Below are 16,330 nucleotides of genomic sequence, written 5' to 3' on the forward strand. Positions count from 1 at the left end.
GAGCAGACAACATGCTGAATGTGTAAAACATACTAAGTGACCCCGTGACCTAGTTTTTGATCCGGCAAGGCCCATGTTCGAACATGACCTAGACATCATGTAGATACAACTTCTGACCTAGTTTGGTGAAGATCGGATCAAAACTACTTGAATTAGAGAGCGGACACGGATGTACCGACAGACAGACAGGCTCACTCCTATATACCCCCTAAACTTTGTTTTGTGGGGGTGTAAATACCATAAAAGCAGAAAGTGTTGTACCTGATGAGACTTTGTGCAAAACTGCACAGGCCCATCTGGGATGACACCTTACGCACATGCAATATACCATGTTTTCTCAGCGTAAGGTTCATTTGCAACCGTTCATTAATTTAATCATCATACCAGAAAGGTTGTCTTTTCAAAAGATTGTGTGCTTTTTTTCTCCCTTTTACATAAACATCAAACTTAAGTTAAATGTATTTGCAAACATTCTGGAAATAGCAGTTATGCTTTTTAATTAATCAACCTTGGTTTTTTTCATTCTCTTTCTGGGAAAACTGAGCTTAAAAAGCTTAGTGCGTGGACATCATGCTAATCAGGCACAAATTTTTCAGCCTTAACTGCATTCTTTCTTAGAAAGGGACTTCCTTTTAACGAAAAATACAATAAAAGCAGAAAGAGTAGTCCCTCATGATAAGCCTGTGTAGATTGCTAATCTTAGACAAAACTTTACATACATGCATTAAACCCTGTTTTCCCAATGCAAGGCTCATGTAGAACATAAATCAGATAGGGATGATACATTCCTGGTCCTCATATAATGCAAGCTCAGCATGACGGGACCTCATATGCTTTCAATAAGCAGACGCTGAATTAAACAAAAGATGTGTTCATCAGAACCACAATGCCCCCTATTGCGCCGATTTGAATTTTTTTTTTTTTTTTTTACCTTTGACCTTGAAGGATGACCTTGACCTTGAACTTCCACCACTCAAAATTTGCAGCTTCATGAGAAAGCCGCTTTGATTTTTCAAAATTTTACCTTTGACCTTGAAGGATGACCTTGACCTTGAAGGATGACCTTGACCTTGAACTTCCACCGCTCAAAATGTGCAGCTTCATGATAACGCCGCTTTGAAATTATTTTATTGTTTTACCTTTGACCTTGAAGATGACCTTGACCTTGAAGGATGACCTTGACCTTGAACTTCCACCACTCAAAAAGTGCAGCTTCATGAGAACGCCGCTTTGAATTAAAAAAAATAAATAATTTACCTCTGACCTCAAAGGATGACCTTGACCTTGAACTTCCACCACTCAAAATGTGCAGCTTAATGAGATACACATGCATGCCAAATATCAAGTTGCTTTCTTCAATATTGAAAAAGTTATGGCCAATGTTAAAGTTTTCGGACGGACAGACGCGATATATTTGACATCTGACCTTGAAGGATGACCTTGACCTTCACCTTTCACCACTCAAAATGTTCAGCTCCATGAGATACACATGCATGCCAAAAATCAAGTTGCTATATTCAATAGTGAAAAAGTTATGGCCAATGTTAAAGTTTTTTACGGACAGACGGAAAGACTGACATACACACATACTGACATACACACATACTGACATACTGACTGACGGACAGTTCAACTGCTATATGCCACCCTACCGGGGGCATAAAAACGTGTGTGTACTATTGGGGTCATGATTTGAGCACAGAAAAACATGTCAGATCTGTTCATGTTAACAAGTCTAGCTATTAAACAAATGTTGTTGTTTTTTATGTTGCTTCTAGAAATTGAGATACAAACATGCAAAAGAATGTACATATAACAATAACACTGAAGTAATTAATGTTGGAAAACAACATGTTAAGAAACTGACATATGATAATAACACCTCAGTGACAATTACACATTAGTCACTTTCATAGCACAATAACAGTGAAGTAACTTAAGCAGGACAACAACCACAGTCCCTTACATAAGATGACAACACTTGAAAGACTAACATTGATAAATAACACTTTAACACTTGAATGACTAACATTGATAAAAAACACTTTAGTGCTATTTATGGGACAAAGAAATTGAAGTCAGTAATATAAAACAATGACACTTAAGTCACTTGAAGGCGACAACAATGGTCAAGTCAGTTACGTAAGACAACAACACTGAAGTTACTCACGTAAGACAACAACAGTGAAGTTGTTGCTAGGCAGACTAGTGCCCCAGTCATTCTCTGCCACCACCCAGCCAGTGTAGTTGTCACTTGTCTTGATGTCTGGCAGGTACAGCTTCACCTCCGTCAATAGTTTACCCTGGAACAGAACCATCACCTTATTACAAGAATAGGTGTGTATGACCAATATTGTTCTTCCTTGTGGTAGCTTAGTTTAAACATACTTTTTTTAAGCAACATTGTATTAGATACAGGGGATTAACAAACTGTTTTATCTGAAACTGGCTCACATGGGTTCAAAAACTGATTAGTATCTAAAAATAGTTTTGTCTTCCTATCTAGATCATACATATTATATTCATGGGGCCTTCAATTCACACACAAAAGTTCACTCACCACAGTCTGTGGTTTGTACTCTGGTTTCCCGTTGAGTGTATAATGCACAACAAACGTGTTGACCTTGTGAGGATTGCGGTCTGGGTACTGCCATGACACAAGCACGCTGTCCTCAATCACCTGCGCTGAAGCGTTCTGAGGGGCTGTGGGTGCATATTCTGTCAACCAATGAGCAACAATCTAGTTTTGTTTCTTTGGAATTGTCAGGATATTAAAATTATTTCAAAGAAATTAAGGTAGTTATTTGACCCATGCCAACCTTGATTTTCCAGGCTTTGCGGACATAAAAGGTTAAGAATAACTAAGTGCACATTGTAATGCTTGTATATGACAACTGCTGTACAAGACCATTACTACAATGAACAAGAGCACCGCATAACGGGTGCCACGCTCGGCTGCGAAAGCTTGTCAGAATTTTTTTATATTTTTTTATAAGGGGTGGCAAAATTATTCAAATATTCGATTAAATGGTCAGTATTCGAATAACAAAATTGATATTCGCATATTCGCAATTTTTTTCCAAACGTAATTGCCTTAATATGTAATGACCTGCGAGCCACTTACAAATTGGCTACCGAAATTACATGGGATTAACATGTTTGATGTGACGATCTCCGTGTCAAACCAGGTATGTGTATTAGTACATTAATACATATACCTGGTCAAACTGATAACGCGGCCCGTATCAGCGTTGATTGCGCAATGCAATATACACACTCTAAGAAAGGCCCCGAACTGTTGTTTGTCAATGGGGTGCCAATTAACGGCTTCATTTGACTGGCGAATAATAATTAAGTTTCTGTGATCACAGTATGAACAGCCATTAAAATGAGTGAATTACTCAGTTTGCGCATAATTTATATTTCAGCTGATCTGTCAATTAGATCTCCGACTTTCATTCATAAAATACCGGATTAATACGCTGGTGGAAAATGTATCAGCATGTTTTGGTTTTGTTTAGTTACAGCTTGTGCTTTCAGTGTTTAAGCTCCGCCCAGAATTATTCCAGAATAACCCATTGACGATTTTCTTCTCTGTTTACAAGAAATTTGGCACGTACCGTGCTAAATCGAGGCTCGCTTTACGTAACCTACGACGGGCTTCTTGGTTTCTAACCGGCATCGGGCGGCTAGGCAACGACATATGACATTATTCTCGTTTGGAAAAATAAGACTTTGTGTTAGTATTGTGCTTGTTGATTTTGCAAAGAAAGTGCATCAATGGTTCAGCAAGAAAAATGACAAAAGTGTGTCGTTTTGGCATTAAAGTACGTTATAAAGCAAAATAAAATTCTATGACATGATGTTTTTCCTTTTTTTTTAAACATATTTATTTAAGCTCGATTGCGTAACAAGCCTAAGCTTATATGAAACGCTCTCGAGTCCGTTTCGTTGGTGTCTATGGGGAAGATCTAAAGAACGCTCCCACAGAGGGGATCGAACCCGTGACCTCCCGATCGCTAGGCGGACACCATATCCAACAATAATATGTTTAACCTTATATTTGCTCTTGAATATTTGGTGTACTTTGCATGCATTATGATATGTTTCTTTATCAAAATGTACTAGCAATCGTTACTTTAAAATTTCAAATAAAAATAAAATGATATTTTCTCGTCTATTTGTGCCCGATTACAGTATCGGTCATAGTATTAGCCGACAGCGATAAAATTATTTGGAAGTTAACACAGAACAAGTTTCACTCTTTTCTGATATATTTCGCTTAAATAGGCTTGACCAAAGTTTTTTTTTACAATTAAGCTACATTTTCTTACTATTTTTAAAAACAACAATTGTATATTCAATTGTATTTCTGTGTCAATTTATATTAAATATCCCAACTGAATACGAAACTGAGTAATAGAAGTTATATCCAACCAGCCGTTTTATGCGAATATTCGATTGAATGGATTTGCGAATATTCGAATACCAATGATACCCAAGAGATGTGTTTGTCACAAACATAATGCCCTTTTTTTTTTTTTTAAATCAGAGTTTATTTACAGGTCCTACCGGCCTCTTCACGAGGTCTTTGAGGTCCGACCTGAAAACATAATGCCCCCTACTGCGCCGCATTGAAATAACATTTCTATTTATCATTTGGCAGGTATAGAAATCATCTCCCTTTAAAGGTTATTACTTCCCTTGAACTTTGTCCAATCCAACCGGGGTGGGGGGGGGGGGTCTCACAGTCAATTATGGCCATGTCAGACATCACTGACAACCAAGGCCTGTGGTTTAAAAGAGATCATGGCCAGAGTTGATCATGTTTCTATGGGCATAAGTCCACAGATATGTAATGACCATCAAAGAAATTATAATTATATCATTAAAAAAAAACTTTGACAAATCAATCATGGGGATTATAATAATCAAAATAATAAATCTGTACAGTAACTGTGAAAAAAACTTCAATTCTTGGTAAGGAAATATATGAGATTTGTAATTATATAAATTACTTCCCTTGAAAATAATTGTCTGTAACAAATCTCTATTTTTATTAGCATATAATTTAAAGCCCTTATCGTGACTGTAGATTTACCACTTAAAATGTGCAGCTCCATAAGATACACATGCATTCCAAATATATAATGTGGCTATGTTCAATTAATTTTCTCCCTTTTTAAAGCTTATTACTTCCCTTAAATCTGTATTTTTTACCATAGACCGTAAAGGATGACCTTGACCTTGACCTTTTACCACAATGTGTTTGTCAGAAACACATTGCTGCCTACTGCGCCGCTTTAATTTATTTAACAAAAATATAAACGTGGGCAGGTCAGATAACTATGTCCATTTAAAGCTTATTACTTCCCTTGACTTTGTTTTTTCGACCCTAGACCTTGAAGGATGATGTTCACCTTGAAATTTTACCACTCAAAATGTGCAGCTCCATGAGATACACATGCATGCCAAATATCAATGTGCTATCTAAAATATTTAAAAAGTTATGGCCAATGTTAAGGTTTTAGCACCACGCCTACGGTGGACGACGAGCTGGCTATTTATTTAACAAAAATATAAACGTGGGCAGGTCAGATAACTATGTCCATTTAAAGCTTATTACTTCCCTTTACTTTGTTTTTTCGACCCTAGACCTTGAAGGATGATGTTCACCTTGAAATTTTACCACTCAAAATGTGCAGCTCCATGAGATACACATGCATGCCAAATATCAAGGTGCTATCTTCAATATTTAAAAAGTTATGGCCAATGTTAGGGTTTTAGCACCACTCCTACAGCGGACGACGAGCTGGCTAAAACAATAGCTTAGGTTTTCTCTGAAAACAGCCTCGCTAAAAATCATATGCATTTGAGTCTAGATCTGGCAAAACTGAGCTTAATACATGTGCGTGAAATGATGTTTTAGATTAGCCAGAGCAATCCCCACAGGCTAATCTGTAATCAGGCATGTCATTTCCCACCTAGAGTCAATGTTTGTTAACATGAGACTTGATGCATCAATTAAAAGCCTCGTTATCCAAATATTTTTTAGCTATTTATTCATAATTTAACTTGGAAATTTCTTTTATGATAAAACATTAAACACAAAAGATCTGCCAATGTTCCATATACATTGTTTATTCTTTCTTTGCATATTTCCTATTATTATGGTATTCTATACCCATTATCAAAATAAAACAAGGGCTGTTTGTAAAACATGCATGCCCCCCATATGGGCTGTCAGTTGTAGTGGCAGCCATTGTGTGAATATGTTTTTTGTCACTGTGACCTTGACCTTTGACCTAGTGACCTAAAAATAAATAGGGGTCATCTGCCAGTCATGATCAATGTACCAATGACGTTTCATGCTCCTAGGCCTAATTATTCTTGAGTTATCATCTTGAAACCATTTTACTATTTTGAGTCACTGTGACCTTGACCTTTGACCTAGTGACCTGAAAATCGATAGGGGTCATCTGCCAGTAATGATCAATATTCCTATTAAGTTTCATCATCCTAGGCGTAAGCATTCTTGAGTAATCATCCGGAAACCATTTTACTGTTTTGAGTCTATTTGACCTTGATCTTTGACCTAGTGACCTGAAAATCAATAGGGGTCATCTGCCAGTCATGATCAATGTACCTATGTAGTTTCATGATCCTAGGCCTAAGCATTTTTGAGTTATAATCCGGAAACCATTTTACTATTTCGAGTCACTGTGACCTTGACCTTTGACCTAGTGACCTGAAAATCAATAGGGGTCATCTGCCAGTCATGATCAATGTACCTATGAAGTTTCATGATCCTAGGCCTAAGCATTCTTGAGTTATCATCCGGAAACCATTTTGCTATTTCGAGTCACTGTGACCTTGACCTTTGACCTAGTGACCTGAAAATCAATGGGGGTTATCTGACAGTCATGATCAATGTACCTATGAAGTTTCATGATGCTAGGCCTAAGCGTTCTTGAGTTATCATCCGGAAACCATCTGGTGGACGGACAGACAGACCGACCGACATGTGCAAAACAATATTCCCCCTCTTCTTTGAAGGGGGGCATAATAAAATAAAAATATAAAGAAAAACTTCAGGATTATCAGACTTTTCTAGTTCCCAACCTTTTTTATTTCCATTCTTTTGTAAATGATTGGTTAACAAATGTCACGCTTATGAAAAAATATTGATCTAGTAAGAATTACTTGGAATATATTTATTTATAAATAAATAAATAAATACACATATATTTATATATATATATACATATGCAGAGATAGAGGTAAACCTACGTATTGCATTGATGGCACACTCAATGATGGGTTATCAGTGTTTTATGGAGAGATAAAGGTCAACCTATGTATTGGATTGATGGCACACTCATTGATGGGTTATCAGTGTTTAATACAGTGATTAAGGTAAACCTATGTATTGAAATTATGGCATGCTCAATGATGGGTTATCAGTGATTATCCCCACGCTTTTTGAAAAAAAGGTGGGGATATTGTGGTTATCTCCGCCGTCCGTCCGTCCGTCTGTCCGTCCGTCCTGGCCACTATCTCCTCCTACACTAAAAGCACTAGAACCTTGAAACTTACACACATGGTAGCTATGAGCATATGTGCGACCCTGCACTATTTGGAATTTTGATCTGACCCCTGGGTCAAAAGTTATAGCGGTTGGGGTGGGGCCGCGTCAGAAATTATCACTCATTTTTTTAGGTTATTTTACATTTACTTCTTTATTTCTACACCGATTCACTTCAAATTGATACTGGACCTCTCTTATGACAATACGGTCAATCTCAACCATGCATGGCCCCATTCCCAACCCTGAGGCGCCCCGCCCACATAGGCCACACCCACCAAAAATTTCCATTTACTATAATTTTTTCATTTCTACACGGATTCACTTCAAATTGATACTGAACTTTTGTTATGACATTAGGGTCAATCTCAACTATGCATGGCCCCAATCCCAACCCTGGGGCGCCCGCCCACATAGGCCACACCCACCAAAAAATTCCATTTACTATAATTTTTTCATTTCTACACGGATTCACTTCAAATTGATACTGAACTTCTCTTATGACATTAGGGTCAATCTCAACTATGCATGGCCCCATAACCAACCCTGGGGCCCCGCCCACATAGACCACACCCACCCAAAATTGCCTTTACTATAATTTCTTTATTTCTACACCGATTCACTTCAAATTGATATTGAACTTCTCTTATGACAATACAGTCAATCTCAACTATGCATGGCCCCATCACCAACCCTGGGGCGCCCCGCCCACATAGACCACACCCACCCAAAATTGCCTTTTACTATAATTTCTTCATTTCTACACCGATTCACTTCAAATTGATACTGAACCTCTCTTATGACAATACGGTCAATCTCAGCTATGCATGGCCCCATTACCAACCCTGGGGCACACCTAGGTCAAACATTCGGCGTGGGGATACGCGTCGGCCTCTGCCGCGCCATTTCTAGTTTATACAGAGATAAAGGTCAACCTACGTATTGAATTGATGGCACACTCAATCATGGGTTATCAGTGTTTTATACAGAGGGAAAGGTCAACCTGCGTATTGTATTGATGGCACACTCAATGATGCATTATCAGTGTTTCATACAGAGATAAAGGTCAACCTACGTATTGAATTGATGGCACACTCAATGATGGCTTATCAGTGTTTCATACAGAGATAAAGGTCAACCTACGTATTGAATTGATGGCACACTCAATGATGGGTTATCAGTGTTTTATACAGAGATAAAGGTCAACCAACGTATTGAATTGATGGCACACTCAATGATGGGCTATCAGTGTTTTATGCAGAGATAAAGGTCAACCTATGTATTGAATTGATGGCACACTCAATGATGGGTTATCAGTGTTTTATTCAGAGGAAAGGTCAACCTACGCATTGAGTTGATGGCACACTCAATGATGGGTTATCAGTGTTTTATACAGAGATAAAGGTCAACCTACGTATTGCATTGATGGCACACTCAATGATGGGTTATCAGTGTTTTATACAGAGGGAAAGGTCAACCTATGTATTGAATTGATGGCGCACTCAATGATGGGTTATCAGTGTTTTATACACAGGAAAGGTCAACCTACGTATTGAATTGATGGCACACTCAATGATGGGTTATCAGTGTTTTATACAGAGGGAAAGGTCAACCTATGTATTGAATTGATGGCACACTCAATCATGGGTTATCAGTGTTTTATACAGAGGGAAAGGTCAGCCTTCGTATTGCATTGATGGCTCACTCAATGATGGGTAATCAGTGTTTTATACAGAGGGAAAGGTCATTCTACGTATTGAATTGATGGCACACTCAATGATGGGTAATCAGTGTTTTATACAGAGGGAAAGGTCATTCTACGTATTGAATTGATGGCACACTCAATGATGGGTTATCAGGGTTTCATACAGAGGGAAAGGTCAACCTATGTATTGAATTGATGGCACACTCAATGATGGGTTATCAGTGTTTTATACAGAAATGAAGGTCAACCTATGCATTGAATTGACCAGTCGCCAACTCCGCCCACATTTTGTCGATCAGCCAATCAGATTTCGATTTTTCACACACCCCTCAGCAACGCTTATCTGGCCGCCATTTTGTCCGACAAACAAAGCGTGTCGTTCATATGGAATGGACGTAATTTTTAAGAGTTTACACAGATTTTATATCAAATGCATGATCATAACTGTTCGATCATTATTCAAAATTGTAGGTGCTATACATACTTTATAAAAGGTTATTATTTTATCTTTATTTATTGAACATATGAACGAGTAATGAGAAATCAAACACAATAAATCGTGTGTTCTATAAAAACGTGTTATACCGTTTGATGCACAATATTATTAAGCAGTTTGGGCAACACAACACGTGCAAATTAATCTCAGCGTAGTTGTCGATGATTAATAAATGCCAGTATGTTGCGTGGATCTCAGAATGAAGGAACATTATGGCATTGTTAGGTACTGTACACAAGAAAAGAAAACTATTTAATTACTTAAATGATTTCCAATTAAATATTTATTTTCAGTGGATCATAAACAAGGGAAATCATTATAAATTGTTAACTTAAATATTGTTTTAACTAAAGTAAAAACAACAAAAAGGTGATTTCAACGCGGCTTAGCCAGCTTAAAGCGACTTCAAGTAAAAAGTGTACAGCTTATAATACAATAACAGCATTTATAATACAACATATATTGATACGGGGAGAAATGTGAAAATTGCAATTAACATATAAGGGCCATCTTTTTATAAATAAAGACATGCATAATATGCTAAATGTATTCAATTCGAATGTTCGTGAACAGCACCGTGATACCAACATTTCATTTTTCGATAGTGAAATGTAACAGGTTCGCATTAAAAATAAATGAAATAAAATGCATATTAGACTATCTGTTAATGAAACCACGAAATTAGGCCTGTATTAAATTATGGTTACAATCAAAATTTAATTTATATCTAAATAAAACAATCGGTGTTTTTTTAAAAAATAACACAATAAAACAAAGATCTAAACATTTGTAATAAACAAAAAACCCATCATGATATGGATGTGTCATTTGCATTTAATAAAAAATATTTTCAAAATTAAATATGAATAGCCACCGGATTCACTGTCAGACGATTTAATACAAGTTCAAAATCAATATAAAATGAATGCTCATTTTTACAACGGATTTTCATCAACTTCCTATATTATGTATAGGAAACGTTTCTGATAGTCAGTCTGCCGTTTACTCATTTATTTTGATTACGCCATTTTTCTCTAAAGCATGTATGATTGTATTAAAGTTTTACAAAGCAGTTTAGTTTACTGTGCGGCTTTAAATAATTTATATTATAGAAAAGAGCATGATACCTCGTTACAAATATAGTATTTCGCTCACGTAATCCGCTATAATTGCGATCTGCTTGTCGGAGTTTTCTTATCACTAGACCACGTGACTATGTGGGCGGAGCGATCGATAATTTGGCGACTGGTCAATTGATGGCACACTCAATTATGGGTTATCAGTTTCATACAGAGATAAAGGTCGACCTACGTATTGAATTAATGGCACACTCAATGATGGGTTATCAGTGTTTTATACAGAGGGAAAGGTCAACCTATGTATTGCATTGATGGCACACTCAATGATGGGTTATCAGGGTTTCATATAGAGGGAAAGGTCAACCTACGTATTGAATTGATGGCATACTTAATGATGGGTTATCAGGGTTTCATACAGAGGGACAGGTCAACCTACATATTGAATTGATGGCACACTATATGATGGGTTATCAGGGTTTCATACAGAGGGAAAGGTCAACCTATGTATTGAATTGATAGCACACTCAATGATGGGTTATCAGGGTTTCATACAGAGGGAAAGGTCAACCTACGTATTGCATTGATGGCACACTCAATGATGGGTTTGAAGTCTTGGATGCAGACAAGCATCTTCCTGATGTCGTCATGCTGAGGGACCAGGCCACGGCACAGTGGCAGACAAAAATCACTGATACCTTCCTTTGTACAGCAGGATGTGTGGTCCTTGCCATCTAGAAATACACAAGCAAAATAGTGTATGTTTTTATGCAAAGTAGTAAAATAAAGCTAACAAACATCTTAACACAAGATGTTGCATTTATTAAAAAGGAAATTAAAGCTTTATCAGCATTTATTCATTTTTTAAGTCGTACTAGAGCTTTGTCCAAAACGTGACGAATACCCCCACATGCCGCATTGACACATAATATTTTGCATGTCGTCTTCACAAAAAACACCGGACACCATGCTCAATTTTTTAAAACGCACTAAGTGACCCCTTGACCTAGTTTTTGACCCAGAAAGGCCCATGTTCTAACTTGGCCTTAAGATCATCTCCATAAAACTTCTGACCAAGTTTGGTGAAGATCGGATTTAAACTACTTGAATTAGAGAGTGGACACCATGCTGAATGTTAAAAAACTAAGTGACCCCGTGACCTAGTTTTAGGCCCGGAATGGCCCATGTTCAAACTTTTCCTAGAGATCATATAGATAAAACTTGTGACCAAGTTTGGTGAGGATTAGATGAAAACTATTTGAATTAGAGAGCGGACAACATGGTGAGGTTTAAAATGCACTAAGAAACCCTTGACCTAGTTTTTGACCCGGCATGACCCATATTCAAACTTGACCTAGACATCATCTAGATACAACTTCTGACCAAGTTTGGTGAAGATTGATTGAAAACTACTTGAATTAGAGAGCAGACAATATTGTGATGTTTAAAACGCACTAAGTGACCCCATGACCTTGTTTTTGACCCGGCATGACCCATATTCAAACTTGCCCTAGACATTATCAAGATACAACTTCTGACCAATTTTGGTGAAGATTGGATAAAAAACTACTTGAATTAGAGAGCGGACAACATGGTGAGGTTTAAAACACACTAAGATATCCCGTGACCTAGTTTTTTTCCCCGGCATGGCCCATGTTCGAACTTGACCTACACATCATCTAGTTACAACTTCTGACCAAGTGTGGTGAAGATCGGATTTAAACTACTTGAAATAGAGAGCGGACACCGTGCTCAATGTGTAAAACCTTCTTAGTGACCCTGTGACCTAGTTTTTGATCTGGCATGGCCCATGTTAAAACTTGGCCTTCAGATCATGTAGATAAAACTTCTGACCAAATTTGGTGAAGATCGGATGAAAACTACTTGAATAAGAGAGAGGACACCATGCTGAATGTTAAAAAACGCACTAAGTGACCCGTGACCTAGATTTTGATCCGGCAAGGCCCCTGTTCTAACTTGGCATTAAGATCATCTAGATACAACTTCTGACCAAGTCTGGTGAAGATCTGATGAAAACTACTTGAATTAGAGAGCGGACAACATGCCGAATGTTTAAAACGCACTAAGTGACCCCGTGACCTAGTTTTTTACCCGGCAAGGCCCGTGTTCGAACTTGGTCTAGAGTTTGGTGAAGATAGGATGAAAACTACTTGAATTAGAGAGCGGACACTTAATACGGACCGACAGACAGACCGACAGACAGACCGACCGACAGACGAGTTCACTACTATATACTACTGTATAAAAATTGGTCAATGTCAATGTTAGAGCAGGTGATGTGGGTGTGTTGAGAGTATTCATAGATACCATTCATGCTTGTATCAAAGCTTTCTAGCTAGCAGTAGTGATATTACACGAAACATGTCATTTTTGGTGAACAAAGAATTTAGAACTTCTAAAGATGTCTGAGTCCAAAAATTTGTCAAATGTCAAGGTCAAAACGAGGTCAAGTGATATTGGTGTTTTCATAGTGTTCAAAGACATCATTTATTAAAGTATAAAAGTTGTGAAGAACGCTTAATTTTTCTTATAGGAAACATGTCATTTTTGGTTAACCTCTTACGGACAGAAAAATTAATAAACAAGCAAATTCATTGAATTGATATCCCCCGCCAATATGCTTCTGGACACAAAAGGATTATATATGACACTCAAAAAAGCATTTTTTCAAGATACAAAGGGCCATAACTCCGTTATAAACAGATGGTGTACAATGCTTTTAGGCATGCATCATCCTCTTATCCAAATTTCAATGAAATCCGCCTAAGCACTTCCAAGATATGGCTCCGGACACACACAAAAAGCATCTTTTCAAGATACAAAGGGCCATAACTCTGTTATTTACTGATGGTGTTCAATGCCATTTGGCGTGCATCATCCTCTTATCCACATACGACTCATACCAAGTTTCAATGAAATCCGCCAAAGCAGTTCCAAGATATGGCTCCGGACGGACGGACTGACAACGCCAAAACAATATCCCTCCGCCTATGGCGGGGGATAACAAACCAACAGAGAAGCAAACTGCTCTTTGCCTCCAAGCAACTGTACATGCTGGGAACCTAAACAACACATACAATGTTCCTATTAATATTCAGCATTTCTAAACAAATTATTCATTTTATTCAGTTTTTTGAGGAATAGATCTCCATTCCTTCAAGTTGACAACAAAAATAAAGTATGAATATCAGAAGATTATATGAAATATATGCATAATGATAACATAAACAGGAATATGAATCCTACAGGCATAAACCCATTGAACAGTCAGATTTTCAAAGTTTGTCAGAGTAGGCTAAAAAATAAAGACAGAAAAATGGTAACCATAAGTATTCTTGGTCCCGTTAAAAAACAGTATTGTTCTGGGAAAACTGGGTTAAATGCATGTGTGTTAAGTGTCGAACCAGATAAGCCTGTGCAGTATACAAAGGCAAATCAGGGACAACACTTTTTTGCATTTTATGTATTTTTGTTTCAAGGAAGTCAATTCTTAGAAAAAATTTATTGAGGCAGAAAATGCCATCCCAGATTAGTGCTGACTACAAAGGCTAACCTGGGAAAACACTTTACGAAGATGCATTAAGCCCAGCCTTCCCATGACAAGGCTCATCTAATCCTCATTCTATTGCCGTTTACCTGCTCCACACACTATATAGTCTTCAAAGTATGTCACACAGTGTGAGAGGTTTGGATCTGCTACAAGGGCTGCAAGGTCGATGGCATAGGAGCACACGCTCTGACGACAATCCTCAGGTACCTTCCTTGCCTTGCAGCAATCTGAAACAGGGTAGATGAAACTGATAATCATTACCTTTACCTATAATAAATATGCCTAAAGTGATTGTATTTCTAAAACTATTGGAAATAAAGTTCTTTTACTCCAAATAAATGCTGGACTTAACGTCCTATTACATCATTAATGTTGGAATGAGTGACCTTTAACATCCATAAATATAGGACCAAAAGTACTTTTAACAGCATAAATGTTAGATTGAGTTACCGTAGGTTTCCACGTATAGCGCGCATTGTTTTACCTAAAAAATTCAAATAAAAAAGCTGGTGCGCGCTATACATTGATTCAACGCTATCCTGGCTGCTATATTGGTAAAAAATATGTTGTGTAATTGTAAATAATAAAAATGGCTGCCATGTTTTTTTCCAGAAAACTACCACCCTATAATCGTACAGACTGAGGGGCCATTGTCGAAACAACAAGAAGTCGCTACTGAAAGATATGAACGCAGTAGAAGAAGTTTTGGTCAAAAATATATTTGTTTGAATAAACTTGCAGACATTTCTATGTTTGTGTTTTTACACTTCTTAATGATGAATTCCAATGGGGATTGTTGTCGACATGCCGGAGAGCAGGAAAGGGTAGGTGCGAACGAGGTATTTTTTGCGGGTAACGGTAGGCGTGAAAGGGGGTCATTTTGCACTTCGTAATTGGCAGATGTTATTGAGTAATATGTGCCACAACTTGTTAAGACGCTAATTGACATTTGAGACACTAATTGACACTTGAGAACGTGAAGATATGCAATTGCATTTTGTGTGTATAAATATTGAACGTTCAACAGTGGTGTACCTCAACAACTGTATCCCTGTCTCCCATGCGACATTCAAATTTACCGGTAATGCCAATGCTTTCCCCGAGGAAAAATCACACGATGTACACTAATTTTTATTTTCTCATGTTTTTCACGAAATGCATGTGGACTGTTAATCTTTTGCTGGAAAATTACAAAATTGTCAGAAAAGTATAGTGCTATGCAACCCATGCTCCTAATCATAATGACGCTTCCTATTTTGAATGCTTAATTAAGCTTTCCAATGCTCCGGATTATTGGATTGTGCAATAGTAAAATGGTGGCCTTTTTCGTTCCGATTTGGTGGTTTTATTGTCTTTAAATATTTTTTCTCCATTTTTGCATTAAAAAAAACAACCTGCGCGCTATACACGGGAGCGCGCTATACGTGGAAACCTATGGTATTTACCCCCCAGAACCACAAAATGTTCCGGGAAAACTAGGTTACATGCACATGCATAGGCTGTCCTAAATCAGCCTATTCAGATCACACAGCTAATCAGGCATGACTCTTTTTGATTTAAGGAACTTTTTGTAAATAGTAGTGCTCTCCTAAACAAACAAGATATGTGTTTGTCAGAAACACTATGTCCCCTTCTGCGCCGCTTTAAAACTATATATTTGACCTTTGACCTTGAAGGATGACCTTGACCTTTACCACCCAAAATGTGCAGCTCCATGAGATACACATGCATGCCAAATATGAAGTTGCTATCTTCAATATTGCAAAAGTCATGGCAAAATGTTAAAGTTGGGGCAAACAAACCAACCAACCCACTGAGCAAAAACAATATGTCCCCCCCCCCTATACATATATGGAACATAAAAAAACATTCAGTGTAGGCAGAAAGTATTGTCCCT

General features: G+C 37.6%; 1 protein-coding gene across 1 annotated transcript in view; it reads right to left on the reverse strand.

Annotated features, from left to right (window-relative positions):
- The window catches only part of LOC127866916 (Ig-like and fibronectin type-III domain-containing protein 2), a 119,137-nt gene that overhangs the window by 20,157 nt on the left and 82,650 nt on the right, over nt 1-16,330 (reverse strand). The window contains exons 29-32 of the mRNA XM_052407782.1: nt 14,520-14,660; nt 11,438-11,596; nt 2,561-2,718; nt 2,171-2,303 (exon numbers count right to left, since the gene is read on the reverse strand). Of these exons, the coding sequence (XP_052263742.1) occupies nt 2,171-2,303; nt 2,561-2,718; nt 11,438-11,596; nt 14,520-14,660 (591 nt within the window). The remainder of the gene's footprint in view (nt 1-2,170; nt 2,304-2,560; nt 2,719-11,437; nt 11,597-14,519; nt 14,661-16,330) is intronic.

This window comes from Dreissena polymorpha, chromosome 2, assembly GCF_020536995.1.
Source record: "Dreissena polymorpha isolate Duluth1 chromosome 2, UMN_Dpol_1.0, whole genome shotgun sequence".
Classification (NCBI taxonomy): Eukaryota; Metazoa; Mollusca; class Bivalvia; order Myida; family Dreissenidae; genus Dreissena; species Dreissena polymorpha.